This window comes from Schistocerca americana, unplaced genomic scaffold (genome assembly GCF_021461395.2).
Source record: "Schistocerca americana isolate TAMUIC-IGC-003095 unplaced genomic scaffold, iqSchAmer2.1 HiC_scaffold_240, whole genome shotgun sequence".
NCBI classification, from domain to species: Eukaryota; Metazoa; Arthropoda; class Insecta; order Orthoptera; family Acrididae; genus Schistocerca; species Schistocerca americana.
In genome coordinates, this window is record NW_025725951.1 from 63,264 (window position 1) to 81,879 (window position 18,616).

At 55.3% G+C, this 18,616-nt stretch overlaps 4 protein-coding genes across 4 annotated transcripts; 1 reads left to right on the forward strand and 3 right to left on the reverse strand.

The window, feature by feature from the left end:
- Positions 1 to 3,040: 3,040 nt before the first annotated feature.
- LOC124575386 lies at positions 3,041 to 4,639 on the forward strand. The gene is made up of 2 exons (XM_047131188.1): positions 3,041 to 3,191; positions 3,237 to 4,639. Exons 1-2 carry the CDS (start codon positions 3,041 to 3,043, stop codon positions 4,637 to 4,639), a joined length of 1,554 nt encoding a protein of 517 aa, XP_046987144.1.
- A 266-nt stretch (positions 4,640 to 4,905) lies between these two features.
- On the reverse strand, positions 4,906 to 5,490 carry LOC124575387 (prestalk protein-like). Its single transcript, XM_047131189.1, has one exon. The coding sequence runs from the start codon at positions 5,488 to 5,490 to the stop codon at positions 4,906 to 4,908; it is 585 nt and encodes a 194-aa protein (XP_046987145.1).
- A 7,328-nt stretch (positions 5,491 to 12,818) lies between these two features.
- LOC124575388 (calponin homology domain-containing protein DDB_G0272472-like) lies at positions 12,819 to 14,825 on the reverse strand. The gene has a single exon (XM_047131190.1). The coding sequence runs from the start codon at positions 14,823 to 14,825 to the stop codon at positions 12,819 to 12,821; it is 2,007 nt and encodes a 668-aa protein (XP_046987146.1).
- A 1,764-nt stretch (positions 14,826 to 16,589) lies between these two features.
- LOC124575389 (repetin-like) lies at positions 16,590 to 18,184 on the reverse strand. Its single transcript, XM_047131191.1, has 2 exons — positions 17,381 to 18,184; positions 16,590 to 17,141 (listed from the first exon to the last, which is right to left on the reverse strand). Exons 1-2 carry the CDS (start codon positions 18,182 to 18,184, stop codon positions 16,590 to 16,592), a joined length of 1,356 nt encoding a protein of 451 aa, XP_046987147.1.
- Between the last annotated feature and the right edge of the window lie 432 nt (positions 18,185 to 18,616).

Below are 18,616 nucleotides of genomic sequence, written 5' to 3' on the forward strand. Positions count from 1 at the left end.
AAGCTGTGCTGTTCTCGCAAGCCGTGCTGTCCTCTCAAGTTGAGCTGCCCTCTCTAGTAGAGCTGTCCTCTCAACTTGAGCAATCCTTTGAAGTTGAGCTGTCCTCTAAAGTTGAGCTGTCCTCTCAAGTTGAGCTGACCTCTCAAATTGAGATGTCCTCTCAAGTTGAGCTCTCCTTCAAGTTGAGCTGTCCTCTGAGGTAGAGCTGTCCACTCTAGATGAGCTGTCCTCTCTAGATGAGCTGTCCTCTCAAGTTGAGCTGTCCTCTCAAGTTGAGCTGTCCTCTCAAGTTGAGCTGTCCTCTCAAGTTGAGCTGTCCTCTCAAGTTGAGCTGTCCTCTCAAGTTGAGCTGTCCTCTCAAGTTGAGCTGTCCTCTCAAGTTGAGCTGTCCTCTCAAGTTGAGCTGTCCTCTCAAGTTGAGCTGTCCTCTCAAGTTGAGCTGTCCTCGCAAGCCGTGCTGTCCTCGCAAGCTGTGCTCTCCTCGCAAGGTGTGCTGCCCTCGCAACCTGTGCTGTCCTCGCAAGCCGTGCTGTCCTCGCAAGCCGTGCTGTCCTCGCAAGACGTGCTGTCCTCGCAAGCCGTGCTGTCCTCGCAAGCCGTGCTGTCGTCGGAAGCCGTGCTGTCCTCGCAAGCCGTACTGTCATCGCTAGCTTTGCTGTCCTCGCAAGTTGTGCTGTCCTCGGAAGTTGTACTGTCCTTTAAAGTTGAGCTGTCCTCTTCAGTTGGACTGTCCTCTCAAGTTGAGCTGTCCTCTCAAGTTGAGCTGTCCTCTCAAGTTGAGTTGTTCTCTCATATTGAGCTGTCCTCGCAAGCCGTGCTGTCCTCGCAAGCTGTCCTGTCCTTGCAAGCTTTGCTGTCCTCGAAAGTTGTGCTTTCCTCTCAAGTAGTGGTGTCCTCGCAAGTTGAGCAGTCCTGTTAAGCTAAGCTGCCCTCTCAAGTTGAATTGCCCTCTCAAGTTGAGCTGTCCTCTCAAGTTGAGCTGTCCTCTCAAGTTGAGCTGTCCTCACAAGTTGTGCTGTCCTCTCAAGTTGTGCTGTCCCCTCAAGTTGAGCTGTCCTCTCAAGTGTAGCTGTCCTCTCAAGTTGAGCTGTCCTCTCAAGTTGAGCTGTCCACTCAAGTTGAGCTGTCCTCTCAAGTTGAGCTGTCCTCTCAAGTTGAGCTGTCCTCTCAAGTTGAGCTGTCCTCTAAAGTTGAGCTGTCCCCTCAAGTTGAGCTGTCCTCTCGAGTTGAGCTGTCCTTTCAAGTAGAGCTGTCCTCGTAAGCTGTACTGTCCTCGCAAGCCTTGCTGGCCTCGCAAGCTGTGCTGTCCTTGCAAGCTGTGCTGTCCTCGCAAGCTGTGCTGTCCTCGCAAGCCGTGCTGTCCTCGCAAGCCGTGCTGTCCTCGCAAGCCGTGCTGTCCTCACAAGCTTTGCTGTCCTCGCAAGCTGTGCTGTCCTCGCAAGCTGTGCTGTCCGCGCAAGCTGTGCTGTCCTCGCAAGCTGTGCTGTCGTCTCAAGTTGAGCTGCACTCTCAAGTTGAGCTGCCCTCTTAAGTTGAGCTGTCCTCTCAAGTTGAGCAGTCAAGTTGAGCTGTCCTCTCAAGTTGAGCTGTCCTCGCAAGTTGAGCTGTCCTCTCAAGTTGAGCTGTCCTCTCAAGTTGAGCTGTCCTCGCAAGCCGTGCTGTCCTTGCAAGCCGTGCTGTCCTCGCCACGTGTGCTGTCCTCACAAGCCGTGCTGTCCTTGCAAGCCGTGCTGTCCTCGGAAGCCGTGCTGTCCACGCAAGCCTTGCTGTCCTCGCAAGCCGTGCTATCCTCACAAGCTTTGCTGTCCTCACAAGCTTTGCTGTCCTCGCAAGCTTTCCTGTCCTTGTAAGTTGTGCTGTCCTCTCAAGTTGAGCTGTCCTCTCAGGTTGAGGTGTCCTCTCAGGTTGAGATTTCCTCTCAAGTTGAGCTGTACACTGAAGTTGAGCTGCCCTCTCAAGTTGAGCTGCCCTCTCAAGTTGAGCTGCCCTCTCAAGTTGAGCTGCCCTCTCAAGTTGAGCTGCCCTCTGAAGCTGAGCAGCCCTCTCAAGTTGAGCAGTCCTCTCAAGTTTTGCTGTCCTCTGAAGTTGAGCTGTCCTCTCAAGTTGAGCTGCCCTTCAAGTTCAGCTGTCCTCTCAAGTTGAGCTGTCCTCGCAAGCTGTGATGTCCTTGCAAGCTGTGCCGTCCTCGCAAGCTGTGCCATCCTCGCAAGCTGTGCTGTCCTCGCAAGCTGTCCTGTCCTCGCAAGCTATGCTGTCCTCGCAAGCTGTGCTGTCCTCGCAAGCTGTGCTGTCCTCGCAAGCTGTGCTGTCCTCGCAACCTGTGCTGTCCACGCAAGCTGTGCTGTCCCCGCAACCTGTGTTGTCCTCGCAAGCTGTGCTGTCCTCGCAAGCTGTGCTGTGCTCGCAAGCTGTGCCGTCTTTGTAAGCTGTGCTGTCCCCGCAACCTGTGTTGTCCTCGCAAGCTGTGCTGTCCTCGCAAGCTGTGCTGTCCTCGCAAGCTGTGCTGTCCTCGCAAGCTGTGCTGTCCTCGTTAGCTGTGCTGTCCTCGCAAGCTGTGCTGTCCTCGCAAGCTGCGCTGTCCTCGCAAGCTGTACTGTCCTCGCAAGCTGTGCTGTCATCGCAAGCCTTGCTGTCCTCGCAAGCCGTGCTTTCCTCGCCAGCCGTGCTGTCTTCGCAAGCTTTGCTGTCTTCGCATGTTGTGCTTTCCTCTCAAGTAGTGCTGTCCTCTCAAGTTGGGCTGTCCTCTCAAGTTGAGCTGTCCTCTCAAGTTGAGCTGCCCTCTCAAGTTGAGCTGCCCTCTCAAGTTGAGCTGCCCTCTGAAGCTGAGCAGCCCTCTCAAGTTGAGCAGTCCTCTCAAGTTTTGCTGTCCTCTGAAGTTGAGCTGTCCTCTCAAGTTGAGCTGTCCTCTCAAGTTCAGCTGTCCTCTCAAGTTGAGCTGTCCTCGCAAGCTGTGATGTCCTTGCAAGCTGTGCCGTCCTCGCAAGCTGTGCCATCCTCGCAAGCTGTGCTGTCCTCGCAAGCTGTCCTGTCCTCGCAAGCTATGCTGTCCTCGCAAGCTGTGCTGTCCTCGCAAGCTGTGCTGTCCTCGCAGGACGTGCTGTCCTCGCAACCTGTGCTGTCCACGCAAGCTGTGCTGTCCCCGCAACCTGTGTTGTCCTCGCAAGCTGTGCTGTCCTCGCAAGCTGTGCTGTGCTCGCAAGCTGTGCCGTCTTTGTAAGCTGTGCCGTCCTCGCAAGCTGTGCCGTCCTCGCAAGCTGTGCTGTCCTCGCAAGCTGTGCTGTCCTCGCAAGCTGTGCTGTCCTCGCAAGCTGTGCTGTCCTCGTTAGCTGTGCTGTCCTCGCAAGCTGTGCTGTCCTCGCAAGCTGCGCTGTCCTCGCAAGCTGTACTGTCCTCGCAAGCTGTGCTGTCATCGCAAGCCTTGCTGTCCTCGCAAGCCGTGCTTTCCTCGCCAGCCGTGCTGTCTTCGCAAGCTTTGCTGTCTTCGCATGTTGTGCTTTCCTCTCAAGTAGTGCTGTCCTCTCAAGTTGGGCTGTCCTCTCAAGTTGAGCTGCCCTCTCAAGTTGGGCTGCCCACTCAAGTTGAGCTGTCCTCTCACGTTGTGCTGTCCTCTCAGGTTGTGCTGTCCTCTCAAGTTGAGCTGTCCTCTCAAGTTGAGCTGTCCTCTCAAGTTGAGCTGTCCTCTCAAGTTGAGCTGTCCTCTCAAGTTGAGCTGTCCTCTAGAGTTGAGCTGACCTCTCAAGTTGAGCTGTCCTCTCTAGTTGAGCTGTCCTCTCAAGTTGAGCTGTCCTCTCAAGTTGAGCTGTCCTATCATGTTGAGCTGTCCTCTCTAGTTGAGCTGTCATCTCTAGTTGAGCTGTCCTCTCAAGTTGAGCTGTCCTCTCAAGTTGAGCTGTCCTCTCAAGTTGAGCTGTCCTCTCAAGTTGAGCTGCCCTCTTATGTTGAGCTGTCCTCCAAAGTTGAGCTGTCCTCTCATGTTGAGCTGTCCTCTCAAGTTGAGCTGTCCTCGCAAGCCGTGCTGTCCTCGCAAGTTGTGCTGTCATCGCAACCTGTGCTGTCCTCGAAAGCTGTGCTGTCCTCCCAATTTGTGCTGTCCTCGCAAGCTGTGCTCTCCTCGCAAGCTGTGCTGTCCTCGCGATCCGTGCTGTCCTTGCGACTTTTGCTGTCCTCGCAAGCTTTGCTGTCCTCGCGAGCTTTGCTGTCCTCGCGACCTTTGCTGTCCTCGCAAGTTGTGCAGTCCTCGCAAGTTGTGCTGCCCTCTCAAGTTCAGCTGTCCTCACAAGTTGAGCTGCCCTCTCAAGTTGAGCTGCCCTCTCAAGTTGAGCTGCCCTCTCAAGTTGAGCTGCCCTCTTATGTTGAGCTGTCCTCCAAAGTTGAGCTGTCCTCTCAAGTTGAGCTGTCCTCTCAAGTAATGCTGTCCTCGCAAGCTGTGCTGTCCTCGCAAGCTGTGCTGTCCTCGCAAGCTGTGCTGTCCTCGCAAGCTGTGCTGTGCTCGCAAGCCGTGCTGTCCTTGCAAGCCGTGCTGTCCTCGGAAGCCGTGCTGTCCACGCAAGCCTTGCTGTCCTCGCAAGCCGTGCTGTCCTCACAAGCTTTGCTGTCCTCACAAGCTTTGCTGTCCTCACAAGCTTTCCTGTCCTCGTAAGTTGTGCTGTCCTCTCAAGTTCAGCTGTCCTCTCAGGTTGAGGTGTCCTCTCAGGTTGAGATATCCTCTCAAGTTGAGCTGTACACTCAATTTGAGCTGCCCTCTCAAGTTGAGCTGCCCTCTCAAGTTGAGCTGCCCTCTCAAGTTGAGCTGCCCTCTGAAGCTGAGCAGCCCTCTCAAGTTGAGCAGTCCTCTCAAGTTTTTCTGTCCTCTGAGGTTGAGCTGTCCTCTCAAGTTGAGCTGTCCTGTCAAGTTGAGCTGTCCTCTCAAGTTGAGCTGTTCTCGCAAGCTGTGATGTCCTTGCAAGCTGTGCCGTCCTCGCAAGCTGTGCCGTCCTCGCAAGCTGAGCCATCCTCACAAGCTGTGCTGTCCTCGCAAGCTGTCCTGTCCTCGCAAGCTATGCTGTCCTCGCAAGCTGTGCTGTCTTCGCAAGCTGTGCTGTCCTCGCAAGCCGTGCTGTCCTCGCAAGCTGTGCTGTCCTCGCAACCTGTGCTGTCCACGCAAGCTGTGCTGTCCCCGCAACCTGTGTTGTCCTCGCGAGCTGTGCTGTCCTCGCAAGCTGTGCTGTCCTCGCAAGCTGTGCCGTCTTTGTAAGCTGTGCCATCCTCGCAAGCTGTGCCGTCCTCGCAAGCTGTGCTGTCCTCGCAAGCTGTGCTGTCCTCGCAAGCTGTGCTGTCCTCGCAAGCTGCGCTGTCCTCGCAAGCTGTACTGTCCTCGCAAGCTGTGCTGTCATCGCAAGCCGTGCTGTCCTCGCATACCGTGCTGTCCTCGCGAGCCGTGCTGTCCTCGCAAGCCGTGCTGTCCTCGCAAGCCGTGCTGTCCTCGCAAGCCGTGCTGTCCTCGCAAGCCATGCTGTCCTCGCGAGCCGTGCTGTCCTTGCGAGCTTTGCTGTCCTCGCGAGCTTTGCTGTCCTCGCGAGCTTTGCTGTCCTCGTGACCTTTGCTGTTCTCGCAAGTTGTGCAGTCCTTGCAAGTTGTGCTGCCCTCTCAAGTTCAGCTGTCCTCACAAGTTGAGCTGCCCTCTCAAGTTGAGCTGCCCTCTCAAGTTGAGCTGCCCTCTCTAGTAGAGCTGTCCTCTCAACTTGAGCTGTCCTTTGAAGTTGAGCTGTCCTCTAAAGTTGAGCTGTCCTCTCAAGTTGAGCTGACCTCTCAAGTTGAGCTGTCCTCTCAAGTTGAGCTGTCCTCTCAAGTTGAGCTGTCCTCTCAAGTTGAGCTCTCCTTCAAGTTGAGCTGTCCTCTCTAGATGAGCTGTCCTCTCTAGATGAGCTGTCCTCTCAAGTTGAGCTGTCCTCTCAAGTTGAGCTGTCCTCTCAAGTTGAGCTGTCCTCTCAAGTTGAGCTGTCCTCTCAAGTTGAGCAGTCCTCTCAAGTTGAGCTGTCCTCTCAAGTTGAGCTGTCCTCTCAAGTTGAGCTGTCCTCTCAAGTTGAGCTGTCCTCTCAAGTTGAGCTGTCCTCTCAAGTTGAGCTCTCCTCGCAAGCTGTGCTGTCCTCGCAAGCTGTACTCTCCTCGCAAGCTGTGCTGTCCTCACAACCTGTGCTGTCCTCGCAAGCCGTGCTGTCCTCGCAAGCCGTGCTGTCCTCGCAAGACGTGCTGTCCTCGCAAGCCATGCTGTCCTCGCAAGCCGTGCTGTCGTCGGAAGCCGTGCTGTCCTCGCAAGCCGTACTGTCATCGCTAGCTTTGCTGTCCTCGCAAGTTGTGCTGTCCTCGGAAGTTGTGCTGTCCTTTAAAGTTGAGCTGTCCTCTTCAGTTGGACTGTCCTCTCAAGTTGAGCTGTCCTCTCAAGTTGAGCTGTCCTCTCAAGTTGAGTTGTTCTCTCATATTGAGCTGTCCTCGCAAGCCGTGCTGTCCTCGCAAGCTGTGCTGTCCTTGCAAGCTTTGCTGTCCTCGAAAGTTGTGCTTTCCTCTCAAGTAGTGGTGTCCTCACAAGTTGAGCAGTCCTGTTAAGCTAAGCTGCCCTCTCAAGTTGAATTGCCCCCTCAAGTTGAGCTGTCCTCTCAAGTTGAGCTGTCCTCTCAAGTTGAGCTGTCCTCACAAGTTGTGCTGTCCTCTCAAGTTGTGCTGTCCCCTCAAGTTGAGCTGTCCTCTCAAGTGTAGCTGTCCTCTCAAGTTGAGCTGTCCTCTCAAGTTGAGCTGTCCACTCAAGTTGAGCTGTCCTCTCAAGTTGAGCTGTCCTCTCAAGTTGAGCTGTCCTCTCAAGTTGAGCTGTCCTCTAAAGTTGAGCTGTCCTCTCAAGTTGAGCTGTCCTCTCAAGTTGAGCTGTCCTTTCAAGTAGAGCTGTCCTCGTAAGCTGTGCTGTCCTCGCAAGCCTTGCTGGCCTCGCAAGCTGTGCTGTCCTTGCAAGCTGTGCTGTCCTCGCAAGCTGTGCTGTCCTCGCAAGCCGTGCTGTCCTCGCAAGCCGTGCTGTCCTCGCAAGCCGTGCTGTCCTTGCAAGCTTTGCTGTCCTCGCAAGCTGTGCTGTCCTCGCAAGCTGTGCTGTCCGCGCAAGCTGTGCTGTCCTCGCAAGCTGTGCTGTCGTCTCAAGTTGAGCTGCACTCTCAAGTTGAGCTGCCCTCTTAAGTTGAGCTGTCCTCTCAAGTTGAGCTGTCAAGTTGAGCTGTCCTCTCAAGTTGAGCTGTCCTCGCAAGTTGAGCTGTCCTCTCAAGTTGAGCTGTCCTCTCAAGTTGAGCTGTCCTCGCAAGCCGTGCTGTCCTTGCAAGCCGTGCTGTCCTCGCCAGGTGTGCTGTCCTCACAAGCCGTGCTGTCCTTGCAAGCCGTGCTGTCCTCAGAAGCCGTGCTGTCCACGCAAGCCTTGCTGTCCTCGCAAGCCGTGCTGTCCTCACAAGCTTTGCTGTCCTCACAAGCTTTGCTGTCCTCGCAAGCTTTCCTGTCCTTGTAAGTTGTGCTGTCCTCTCAAGTTGAGCTGTCCTCTCAGGTTGAGGTGTCCTCTCAGGTTGAGATTTCCTCTCAAGTTGAGCTGTACACTGAAGTTGAGCTGCCCTCTCAAGTTGAGCTGCCCTCTCAAGTTGAGCTGCCCTCTCAAGTTGAGCTGCCCTCTCAAGTTGAGCTGCCCTCTGAAGCTGAGCAGCCCTCTCAAGTTGAGCAGTCCTCTCAAGTTTTGCTGTCCTCTGAAGTTGAGCTGTCCTCTCAAGTTGAGCTGTCCTCTCAAGTTCAGCTGTCCTCTCAAGTTGAGCTGTCCTCACAAGCTGTGATGTCCTTGCAAGCTGTGCCGTCCTCGCAAGCTGTGCCATCCTCGCAAGCTGTGCTGTCCTCGCAAGCTGTCCTGTCCTCGCAAGCTATGCTGTCCTCGCAACCTGTGCTGTCCTCGCAAGCTGTGCTGTCCTCGCAAGCTGTGCTGTCCTCGCAACCTGTGCTGTCCACGCAAGCTGTGCTGTCCCCGCAACCTGTGTTGTCCTCGCAAGCTGTGCTGTCCTCGCAAGCTGTGCTGTGCTGGCAAGCTGTGCCGTCTTTGTAAGCTGTGCCGTCCTCGCAAGCTGTGCCGTCCTCGCAAGCTGTGCTGTCCTCGCAAGCTGTGCTGTCCTCGCAAGCTGTGCTGTCCTCGCAAGCTCTGCTGTCCTCGTTAGCTGTGCTGTCCTCGCAAGCTGTGCTGTCCTCGCAAGCTGCGCTGTCCTCGCAAGCTGTACTGTCCTCGCAAGCTGTGCTGTCATCGCAAGCCTTGCTGTCCTCGCAAGCCGTGCTTTCCTCGCCAGCCGTGCTGTCTTCGCAAGCTTTGCTGTCTTCGCATGTTGTGCTTTCCTCTCAAGTAGTGCTGTCCTCTCAAGTTGGGCTGTCCTCTCAAGTTGAGCTGTCCTCTCAAGTTGAGCTGCCCACTCAAGTTGAGCTGTCCTCTCACGTTGTGCTGTCCTCTCAGGTTGTGCTGTCCTCTCAAGTTGAGCTGTCCTCTCAAGTTGAGCTGTCCTCTCAAGTTGAGCTGTCCTCTCAAGTTGAGCTGTCCTCTCAAGTTGAGCTGTCCTCTCAAGTTGAGCTGACCTCTCAAGTTGAGCTGTCCTCTCTAGTTGAGCTGTCCTCCCAAGTTGAGCTGTCCTCTCAAGTTGAGCTGTCCTATCATGTTGAGCTGTCCTCTCTAGTTGAGCTGTCATCTCTAGTTGAGCTGTCCTCTCAAGTTGAGCTGTCCTCTCAAGTTGAGCTGTCCTCTCAAGTTGAGCTGTCCTCTCAAGTTGAGCTGCCCTCTTATGTTGAGCTGTCCTCCAAAGTTGAGCTGTCCTCTCAAGTTGAGCTGTCCTCTCAAGTTGAGCTGTCCTCGCAAGCCGTGCTGTCCTCGCAAGTTGTGCTGTCATCGCAAGCTGTGCTGTCCTCGAAAGCTGTGCTGTCCCCACAATTTGTGCTGTCCTCGCAAGCTGTGCTCTCCTCGCAAGCTGTGCTGTCCTCGCGAGCCGTGCTGTCCTTGCGACTTTTGCTGTCCTCGCAAGCTTTGCTGTCCTCGCGAGCTTTGCTGTCCTCGCGACCTTTGCTGTTCTCGCAAGTTGTGCAGTCCTCGCAAGTTGTGCTGCCCCCTCAAGTTCAGCTGTCCTCACAAGTTGAGCTGCCCTCTCAAGTTGAGCTGCCCTCTCAAGTTGAGCTGCCCTCTCAAGTTGAGCTGCCCTCTTATGTTGAGCTGTCCTCCAAAGTTGAGCTGTCCTCTCAAGTTGAGCTGTCCTCTCAAGTAATGCTGTCCTCGCAAGCTGTGCTGTCCTCGCAAGCTGTGCTGTCCTCGCAGGCTGTGCTGTCCTCGCAAGCTGTGCTGTCCTCGCAAGCCGTGCTGTCCTTGCAAGCCGTGCTGTCCTCGGAAGCCGTGCTGTCCACGCAAGCCTTGCTGTCCTCGCAAGCCGTGCTGTCCTCACAAGCTTTGCTGTCCTCACAAGCTTTGCTGTCCTCGCAAGCTTTCCTGTCCTCGTAAGTTGTGCTGTCCTCTCAAGTTCAGCTGTCCTCTCAGGTTGAGGTGTCCTCTCAGGTTGAGATTTCCTCTCAAGTTGAGCTGTACACTCAATTTGAGCTGCCCTCTCAAGTTGAGCTGCCCTCTCAAGTTGAGCTGCCCTCTCAAGTTGAGCTGCCCTCTGAAGCTGAGCAGCCCTCTCAAGTTGAGCAGTCCTCTCAAGTTTTGCTGTCCTCTGAAGTTGAGCTGTCCTCTCAAGTTGAGCTGTCCTGTCAAGTTGAGCTGTCCTCTCAAGTTGAGCTGTCCTCACAAGCTGTGATGTCCTTGCAAGCTGTGCCGTCCTCGCAAGCTGTGCCGTCCTTGCAAGCTGAGCCATCCTCACAAGCTGTGCTGTCCTCGCAAGCTGTCCTGTCCTCGCAAGCTATGCTGTCCTCGCAAGCTGTGCTGTCTTCGCAAGCTGTGCTGTCCTCGCAAGCCGTGCTGTCCTCGCAAGCTGTGCTGTCCTCGCAACCTGTGCTGTCCACGCAAGCTGTGCTGTCCCCGCAACCTGTGTTGTCCTCGCAAGCTGTGCCGTCTTTGTAAGCTGTGCCGTCCTCGCAAGCTGTGCCGTCCTCGCAAGCTGTGCTGTCCTCGCAAGCTGTGCTGTCCTCGCAAGCTGTGCTGTCCTCGCAAGCTGCGCTGTCCTCGCAAGCTGTACTGTCCTCGCAAGCTGTGCTGTCATCGCAAGCCGTGCTGTCCTCGCATACCGCGCTGTCCTCGCGAGCCGTGCTGTCCTCGCAAGCCGTGCTGTCCTCGCAAGCCATGCTGTCCTCGCAAGCCATGCTGTCCTCGCGAGCCGTGCTGTCCTTGCGAGCTTTGCTGTCCTCGTGAGCTTTGCTGTCCTCGCGAGCTTTGCTGTCCTTGCGACCTTTGCTGTTCTCGCAAGTTGTGCAGTCCTCGCAAGTTGTGCTGCCCTCTCAAGTTCAGCTGTCCTCACAAGTTGAGCTGCCCTCTCAAGTTGAGCTGCCCTCTTATGTTGAGCTGTCCTTCAAAGTTGAGCTGTCCTCTCAAGTTGAGCTGTCCTCTCAAGTAATGCTGTCCTCGCAAGCTGTGCTGTCCTCGCAAGCTGTGCTGTTCTCGCAAGCCGTGCTGTCCTCTCAAGTTGAGCTGCCCTCTCTAGTAGAGCTGTCCTCTCAACTTGAGCTGTCCTTTGAAGTTGAGCTGTCCTCTAAAGTTGAGCTGTCCTCTCAAGTTGAGCTGACCTCTCAAATTGAGATGTCCTCTCAAGTTGAGCTCTCCTTCAAGTTGAGCTGTCCTCTGAGGTTGAGCTGTCCTCTCTAGATGAGCTGTCCTCTCTAGATGAGCTGTCCTCTCAAGTTGAGCTGTCCTCTCAAGTTGAGCTGTCCTCTCAAGTTGAGCTGTTTTCTCAAGTTGAGCTGCCCTCTCAAGTTGAGCTGTCCTCTCAAGTTGAGCTGTCCTCTCAAGTTGAGCTGTCCTCTCAAGTTGAGCTGTCCTCTCAAGTTGAGCTGTCCTCTCAAGTTGAGCTGTCCTCTCAAGTTGAGCTGTCCTCCCAAGCCGTGCTGTCCTCGCAAGCTGTGCTCTCCTCGCAAGCTGTGCTGTCCTCGCAACCTGTGCTGTCCTCGCAAGCCGTGCTGTCCTCGCAAGCCGTGCTGTCCTCGCAAGACGTGCTGTCCTCGCAAGCCGTGCTGTCCTTGCAAGCCGTGCTGTCGTCGGAAGCCGTGCTGTCCTCGCAAGCCGTACTGTCATCGCTAGCTTTGCTGTCCTCGCAAGTTGTGCTGTCCTCGGAAGTTGTGCTGTCCTTTAAAGTTGAGCTGTCCTCTTCAGTTGGACTGTCCTGTCAAGTTGAGCTGTCCTCTCAAGTTGAGCTGTCCTCTCAAGTTGAGTTGTTCTCTCATATTGAGCTGTCCTCGCAAGCCGTGCTGTCCTCGCAAGCTGTGCTGTCCTTGCAAGCTTTGCTGTCCTCGAAAGTTGTGCTTTCCTCTCAAGTAGTGGTGTCCTCACAAGTTGAGCAGTCCTGTTAAGCTAAGCTGCCCTCTCAAGTTGAGCTGTCCTCTCAAGTTGAGCTGTCCTCTCAAGTTGAGCTGTCCTCTCAAGTTGTGCTGTCCTCTCAAGTTGTGCTGTCCCCTCAAGTTGAGCTGTCCTCTCAAGTGTAGCTGTCCTCTCAAGTTGAGCTGTCCTCTCAAGTTGAGCTGTCCACTCAAGTTGAGCTGTCCTCTCAAGTTGAGCTGTCCTCTCAAGTTGAGCTGTCCTCTCAAGATGAGCTGTCCTCTAAAGTTGAGCTGTCCTCTCAAGTTGAGCTGTCCTCTCAAGTTGAGCTGTCCTTTCAAGTAGAGCTGTCCTCGTAAGCTGTACTGTCCTCGCAAGCCTTGCTGGCCTCGCAAGCTGTGCTGTCCTTGCAAGCTGTGCTGTCCTCGCAAGCTGTGCTGTCCTCACAAGCCGTGCTGTCCTCGCAAGCCGTGCTGTCCTCGCAAGCCGTGCTGTCCTCGCAAGCTTTGCTGTCCTCGCAAGCTGTGCTGTCCTCGCAAGCTGTGCTGTCCGCGCAAGCTGTGCTGTCCTCGCAAGCTGTGCTGTCGTCTCAAGTTGAGCTGCCCTCTCAAGTTGAGCTGCCCTCTTAAGTTGAGCTGTCCTCTCAAGTTGAGCTGTCAAGTTGAGCTGCCCTCTCAAGTTGAGCTGTCCTCGCAAGTTGAGCTGTCCTCTCAAGTTGAGCTGTCCTCTCAAGTTGAGCTGTCCTCGCAAGCCGTGCTGTCCTTGCAAGCCGTGCTGTCCTCGCCAGGTGTGCTGTCCTCACAAGCCGTGCTGTCCTTGCAAGCCGTGCTGTCCTCGGAAGCCGTGCTGTCCACGCAAGCCTTGCTGTCCTCGCAAGCCGTGCTGTCCTCACAAGCTTTGCTGTCCTCACAAGCTTTGCTGTCCTCGCAAGCTTTCCTGTCCTTGTAAGTTGTGCTGTCCTCTCAAGTTGAGCTGTCCTCTCAGGTTGAGGTGTCCTCTCAGGTTGAGATTTCCTCTCAAGTTGAGCTGTACACTGAAGTTGAGCTGCCCTCTCAAGTTGAGCTGCCCTCTCAAGTTGAGCTGCCCTCTCAAGTTGAGCTGCCCTCTCAAGTTGAGCTGCCCTCTGAAGCTGAGCAGCCCTCTCAAGTTGAGCAGTCCTCTCAAGTTTTGCTGTCCTCTGAAGTTGAGCTGTCCTCTCAAGTTGAGCTGTCCTCTCAAGTTCAGCTGTCCTCTCAAGTTGAGCTGTCCTCACAAGCTGTGATGTCCTTGCAAGCTGTGCCGTCCTCGCAAGCTGTGCCATCCTCGCAAGCTGTGCTGTCCTCGCAAGCTGTCCTGTCCTCGCGAGCTATGCTGTCCTCGCAAGCTGTGCTGTCCTCGCAAGCTGTGCTGTCCTCGCAAGCTGTGCTGTCCTCGCAACCTGTGCTGTCCACGCAAGCTGTGCTGTCCCCGCAACCTGTGTTGTCCTCGCAAGCTGTGCTGTCCTCGCAAGCTGTGCTGTGCTCGCAAGCTGTGCCGTCTTTGTAAGCTGTGCCGTCCTCGCAAGCTGTGCCGTCCTCGCAAGCTGTGCTGTCCTCGCAAGCTGTGCTGTCCTCGCAAGCTGTGCTGTCCTCGCAAGCTGTGCTGTCCTCGTTAGCTGTGCTGTCCTCGCAAGCTGTGCTGTCCTCGCAAGCTGCGCTGTCCTCGCAAGCTGTACTGTCCTCGCAAGCTGTGCTGTCATCGCAAGCCTTGCTGTCCTCGCAAGCCGTGCTTTCCTCGCCAGCCGTGCTGCCTTCGCAAGCTTTGCTGTCTTCACATGTTGTGCTTTCCTCTCAAGTAGTGCTGTCCTCTCAAGTTGGGCTGTCCTCTCAAGTTGAGCTGTCCTCTCAAGTTGAGCTGCCCACTCAAGTTGAGCTGTCCTCTCACGTTGTGCTGTCCTCTCAGGTTGGGCTGTCCTCTCAATTTGAGCTGTCCTCTCAAGTTGAGCTGTCCTCTCAAGTTGAGCTGACCTCTCAAGTTGAGCTGTCCTCTCTAGTTGAGCTGTCCTCTCAAGTTGAGCTGTCCTCTCAAGTTGAGCTGTCCTATCATGTTGAGCTGTCCTCTCTAGTTGAGCTGTCATCTCTAGTTGAGCTGTCCTCTCAAGTTGAGCTGTCCTCTCAAGTTGAGCTGTCCTCTCAAGTTGAGCTGTCCTCTCAAGTTGAGCTGTCCTCTCAAGTTGAGCTGACCTCTCAAGTTGAGCTGTCCTCTCTAGTTGAGCTGTCCTCTCAAGTTGAGCTGTCCTCTCAAGTTGAGCTGTCCTATCATGTTGAGCTGTCCTCTCTAGTTGAGCTGTCATCTCTAGTTGAGCTGTCCTCTCAAGTTCAGCTGTCCTCTCAAGTTGAGCTGTCCTCTCAAGTTGAGCTGTCCTCTCAAGTTGAGCTGCCCTCTTATGTTGAGCTGTCCTCCAAAGTTGAGATGTCCTCTCAAGTTGAGCTGTCCTCTCAAGTTGAGCTGTCCTCGCAAGCTGTGCTGTCCTCGCGAGCCGTGCTGTCCTTGCGACTTTTGCTGTCCTCGCAAGCTTTGCTGTCCTCGCGAGCTTTGCTGTCCTCGCGACCTTTGCTGTTCTCGCAAGTTGTGCAGTCCTCGCAAGTTGTGCTGCCCTCTCAAGTTCAGCTGTCCTCACAAGTTGAGCTGCCCTCTCAAGTTGAGCTGCCCTCTCAAGTTGAGCTGCCCTCTCAAGTTGAGCTGCCCTCTTATGTTGAGCTGTCCTCCAAAGTTGAGCTGTCTTCTCAAGTTGAGCTGTCCTCTCAAGTAATGCTGTCCTCGCAAGCTGTGCTGTCCTCGCAAGCTGTTCTGTCCTCGCAAGCTGTGCTGTCCTCGCAAGCTGTGCTGTCCTCGCAAGCCGTGCTGTCCTTGCAAGCCGTGCTGTCCTCGGAAGCCGTGCTGTCCACGCAAGCCTTGCTGTCCTCGCAAGCCGTGCTGTCCTCACAAGCTTTGCTGTCCTCACAAGCTTTGCTGTCCTCGCAAGCTTTCCTGTCCTCGTAAGTTGTGCTGTCCTCTCAAGTTCAGCTGTCCTCTCAGGTTGAGGTGTCCTCTCAGGTTGAGATTTCCTCTCAAGTTGAGCTGTACACTCAATTTGAGCTGCCCTCTCAAGTTGAGCTGCCCTCTCAAGTTGAGCTGCCCTCTCAAGTTGAGCTGCCCTCTGAAGCTGAGCAGCCCTCTCAAGTTGAGCAGTCCTCTCAAGTTTTGCTGTCCTCTGAAGTTGAGCTGTCCTCTCAAGTTGAGCTGTCCTGTCAAGTTGAGCTGTCCTCTCAAGTTGAGCTGTCCTCGCAAGCTGTGATGTCCTTGCAAGCTGTGCCGTCCTCGCAAGCTGTGCCGTCCTCGCAAGCTGAGCCATCCTCACAAGCTGTGCTGTCCTCGCAAGCTGTCCTGTCCTCGCAAGCTATGCTGTCCTCGCAAGCTGTGCTGTCTTCGCAAGCTGTGCTGTCCTCGCAAGCTGTGCTGTCCTCGCAAGCTGTGCTGTCCTCGCAACCTGTGCTGTCCACGCAAGCTGTGCTGTCCCCGCAACCTGTGTTGTCCTCGCAAGCTGTGCTGTCCTCGCAAGCTGTGCTGTCCTCGCAAGCTGTGCCGTCTTTGTAAGCTGTGCCGTCCTCGCAAGCTGTGTATCCTCGCAAGCTGTGCTGTCCTCGCAAGCTGTGCTGTCCTCGCAAGCTGTGCTGTCCTCGCAAGCTGCGCTGTCCTCGCAAGCTGTACTGTCCTCGCAAGCTGTGCTGTCATCGCAAGCCGTGCTGTCCTCGCATACCGTGCTGTCCTCGCGAGCCGTGCTGTCCTCGCAAGCCGTGCTATCCTCGCAAGCCGTGCTGTCCTCGCAAGCCGTGCTGTCCTCGCAAGCCATGCTGTCCTCGCGAGCCGTGCTGTCCTTGCGAGCTTTGCTGTCCTCGCGAGCTTTGCTGTCCTCGCGAGCTTTGCTGTCCTCGCGACCTTTGCTGTTCTCGCAAGTTGTGCAGTCCTCGCAAGTTCTGCTGCCCTCTCAAGTTCAGCTGTCCTCACAAGTTGAGCTGCCCTCTCAAGTTGAGCTGCCCTCTTATGTTGAGCTGTCCTCCAAAGTTGAGCTGTCCTCTCAAGTTGAGCTGTCCTCTCAAGTAATGCTGTCCTCGCAAGCTGTGCTGTCCGTGCAAGCTGTGCTGTTCTCGCAAGCCGTGCTGTCCTCTCAAGTTGAGCTGCCCTCTCTAGTAGAGCTGTCCTCTCAACTTGAGCAATCCTTTGAAGTTGAGCTGTCCTCTAAAGTTGAGCTGTCCTCTCAAGTTGAGCTGACCTCTCAAATTGAGATGTCCTCTCAAGTTGAGCTCTCCTTCAAGTTGAGCTGTCCTCTGAGGTAGAGCTGTCCACTCTAGATGAGCTGTCCTCTCTAGATGAGCTGTCCTCTCAAGTTGAGCTGTCCTCTCAAGTTGAGCTGTCCTCTCAAGTTGAGCTGTCCTCTCAAGTTGAGCTGTCCTATCATGTTGAGCTGTCCTCTCAAGTTGAGCTGCCCTCTCAAGTTGAGCTGTCCTCTCAAGTTGAGCTGTCCTCTCAAGTTGAGCTGTCCTCTCAAGTTGAGCTGTCCTCGCAAGCCGTGCTGTCCTCGCAAGCTGTGCTCTCCTCGCAAGGTGTGCTGCCCTCGCAACCTGTGCTGTCCTCGCAAGCCGTGCTGTCCTCGCAAGCCGTGCTGTCCTCGCAAGACGTGCTGTCCTCGCAAGCCGTGCTGTCCTCGCAAGCCGTGCTGTCGTCGGAAGCCGTGCTGTCCTCGCAAGCCGTACTGTCATCGCTAGCTTTGCTGTCCTCGCAAGTTGTGCTGTCCTCGGAAGTTGTACTGTCCTTTAAAGTTGAGCTGTCCTCTTCAGTTGGACTGTCCTCTCAAGTTGAGCTGTCCTCTCAAGTTGAGCTGTCCTCTCAAGTTGAGTTGTTCTCTCATATTGAGCTGTCCTCGCAAGCCGTGCTGTCCTCGCAAGCTGTGCTGTCCTTGCAAGCTTTGCTGTCCTCGAAAGTTGTGCTTTCCTCTCAAGTAGTGGTGTCCTCGCAAGTTGAGCAGTCCTGTTAAGCTAAGCTGCCCTCTCAAGTTGAATTGCCCTCTCAAGTTGAGCTGTCCTCTCAAGTTGAGCTGTCCTCTCAAGTTGAGCTGTCCTCACAAGTTGTGCTGTCCTCTCAAGTTGTGCTGTCCCCTCAAGTTGAGCTGTCCTCTCAAGTGTAGCTGTCCTCTCAAGTTGAGCTGTCCTCTCAAGTTGAGCTGTCCACTCAAGTTGAGCTGTCCTCTCAAGTTGAGCTGTCCTCTCAAGTTGAGCTGTCCTCTCAAGTTGAGCTGTCCTCTAAAGTTGAGCTGTCCCCTCAAGTTGAGCTGTCCTCTCAAGTTGAGCTGTCCTTTCAAGTAGAGCTGTCCTCGTAAGCTGTACTGTCCTCGCAAGCCTTGCTGGCCTCGCAAGCTGTGCTGTCCTTGCAAGCTGTGCTGTCCTCGCAAGCTGTGCTGTCCTCGCAAGCCGTGCTGTCCTCGCAAGCCGTGCTGTCCTCGCAAGCCAAGCTGTCCTCGCAAGCTTTGCTGTCCTCGCAAGCTGTGCTGTCCTCGCAAGCTGTGCTGTCCGCGCAAGCTGTGCTGTCCTCGCAAGCTGTGCTGTCGTCTCAAGTTGAGCTGCCCTCTCAAGTTGAGCTGCCCTCTTAAGTTGAGCTGTCCTCTCAAGTTGAGCTGTCAAGTTGAGCTGTCCTCTCAAGTTGAGCTGTCCTTGCAAGTTGAGCTGTCCTCTCAAGTTGAGCTGTCCTCTCAAGTTGAGCTGTCCTCGCAAGCCGTGCTGTCCTTGCAAGCCGTGCTGTCCTCGCCAGGTGTGCTGTCCTCACAAGCCGTGCTGTCCTTGCAAGCCGTGCTGTCCTCGGAAGCCGTGCTGTCCACGCAAGCCTTGCTGTCCTCGCAAGCCGTGCTGTCCTCACAAGCTTTGCTGTCCTCACAAGCTTTGCTGTCCTCGCAAGCTTTCCTGTCCTTGTAAGTTGTGCTGTCCTCTCAAGTTGAGCTGTCCTCTCAGGTTGAGCTGCCCTCTCAAGTTGAGCTGCCCTCTCAAGTTGAGCTGCCCTCTCAAGTTGAGCTGCCCTCTTATGTTGAGCTGTCCTCCAAAGTTGAGCTGTCTTCTCAAGTTGAGCTGTCCTCTCAAGTAATGCTGTCCTCGCAAGCTGTGCTGTCCTCGCAAGCTGTTCTGTCCTCGCAAGCTGTGCTGTCCTCGCAAGCTGTGCTGTCCTCGCAAGCCGTGCTGTCCTTGCAAGCCGTGCTGTCCTCGGAAGCCGTGCTGTCCACGCAAGCCTTGCTGTCCTCGCAAGCCGTGCTGTCCTCACAAGCTTTGCTGTCCTCACAAGCTTTGCTGTCCTCGCAAGCTTTCCTGTCCTCGTAAGTTGTGCTGTCCCCTCAAGTTCAGCTGTCCTCTCAGGTTGAGGTGTCCTCTCAGGTTGAGATTTCCTCTCAAGTTGAGCTGTACACTCAATTTGAGCTGCCCTCTCAAGTTGAGCTGCCCTCTCAAGTTGAGCTGCCCTCTCAAGTTGAGCTGCCCTCTGAAGCTGAGCAGCCCTCTCAAGTTGAGCAGTCCTCTCAAGTTTTGCTGTCCTCTGAAGTTGAGCTGTCCTCTCAAGTTGAGCTGTCCTGTCAAGTTGAGCTGTCCTCTCAAGTTGAGCTGTCCTCGCAAGCTGTGATGTCCTTGCAAGCTGTGCCGTCCTCGCAAGCTGTGCCGTCCTCGCAAGCTGAGCCATCCTCACAAGCTGTGCTGTCCTCGCAAGCTGTCCTGTCCTCGCAAGCTATGCTGTCCTCGCAAGCTGTGCTGTCTTCGCAAGCTGTGCTGTCCTCGCAAGCCGTGCTGTCCTCGCAAGCTGTGCTGTCCTCGCAACCTGTGCTGTCCACGCAAGCTGTGCTGTCCCCGCAACCTGTGTTGTCCTCGCAAGCTGTGCTGTCCTCGCAAGCTGTGCTGTCCTCGCAAGCTGTGCCGTCTTTGTAAGCTGTGCCGTCCTCGCAAGCTGTGTATCCTCGCAAGCTGTGCTGTCCTCGCAAGCTGTGCTGTCCTCGCAAGCTGTGCTGTCCTCGCAAGCTGTGCTGTCCTCGCAAGCTGTACTGTCCTCGCAAGCTGTGCTGTCATCGCAAGCCGTGCTGTCCTCGCATACCGTGCTGTCCTCGCGAGCCGTGCTGTC

Excerpts from the sequence above, each read along its gene's own strand:
- LOC124575386 (XM_047131188.1), top strand. The coding sequence starts at position 3,041 with ATGCTGTCCTCGCAAGCTGTGCTGTCCTCGCAAGCTGTGCTGTCCTCG. Across the intron at positions 3,192-3,236 it reads GTCCTCGCAAGCTGTGCTGT|CTGTGCCGTCCTCGCAAGCT; the intron begins GCTCGCAAGCTG and ends CGTCCTCGCAAG.
- LOC124575387 (XM_047131189.1), bottom strand. The coding sequence starts at position 5,490 with ATGGCTTGCGAGGACAGCACGGCTTGCGAGGACAGCACGGCTTGCGAG.
- LOC124575388 (XM_047131190.1), bottom strand. The coding sequence starts at position 14,825 with ATGGCTCAGCTTGCGAGGACGGCACAGCTTGCGAGGACGGCACAGCTT.
- LOC124575389 (XM_047131191.1), bottom strand. The coding sequence starts at position 18,184 with ATGGCTCAGCTTGCGAGGACGGCACAGCTTGCGAGGACGGCACAGCTT. Across the intron at positions 17,142-17,380 it reads TTGTGAGGACAGCAAAGCTT|CTCAACTTGAGAGGACAGCT; the intron begins GTGAGGACAGCA and ends TCAACTTGACAG.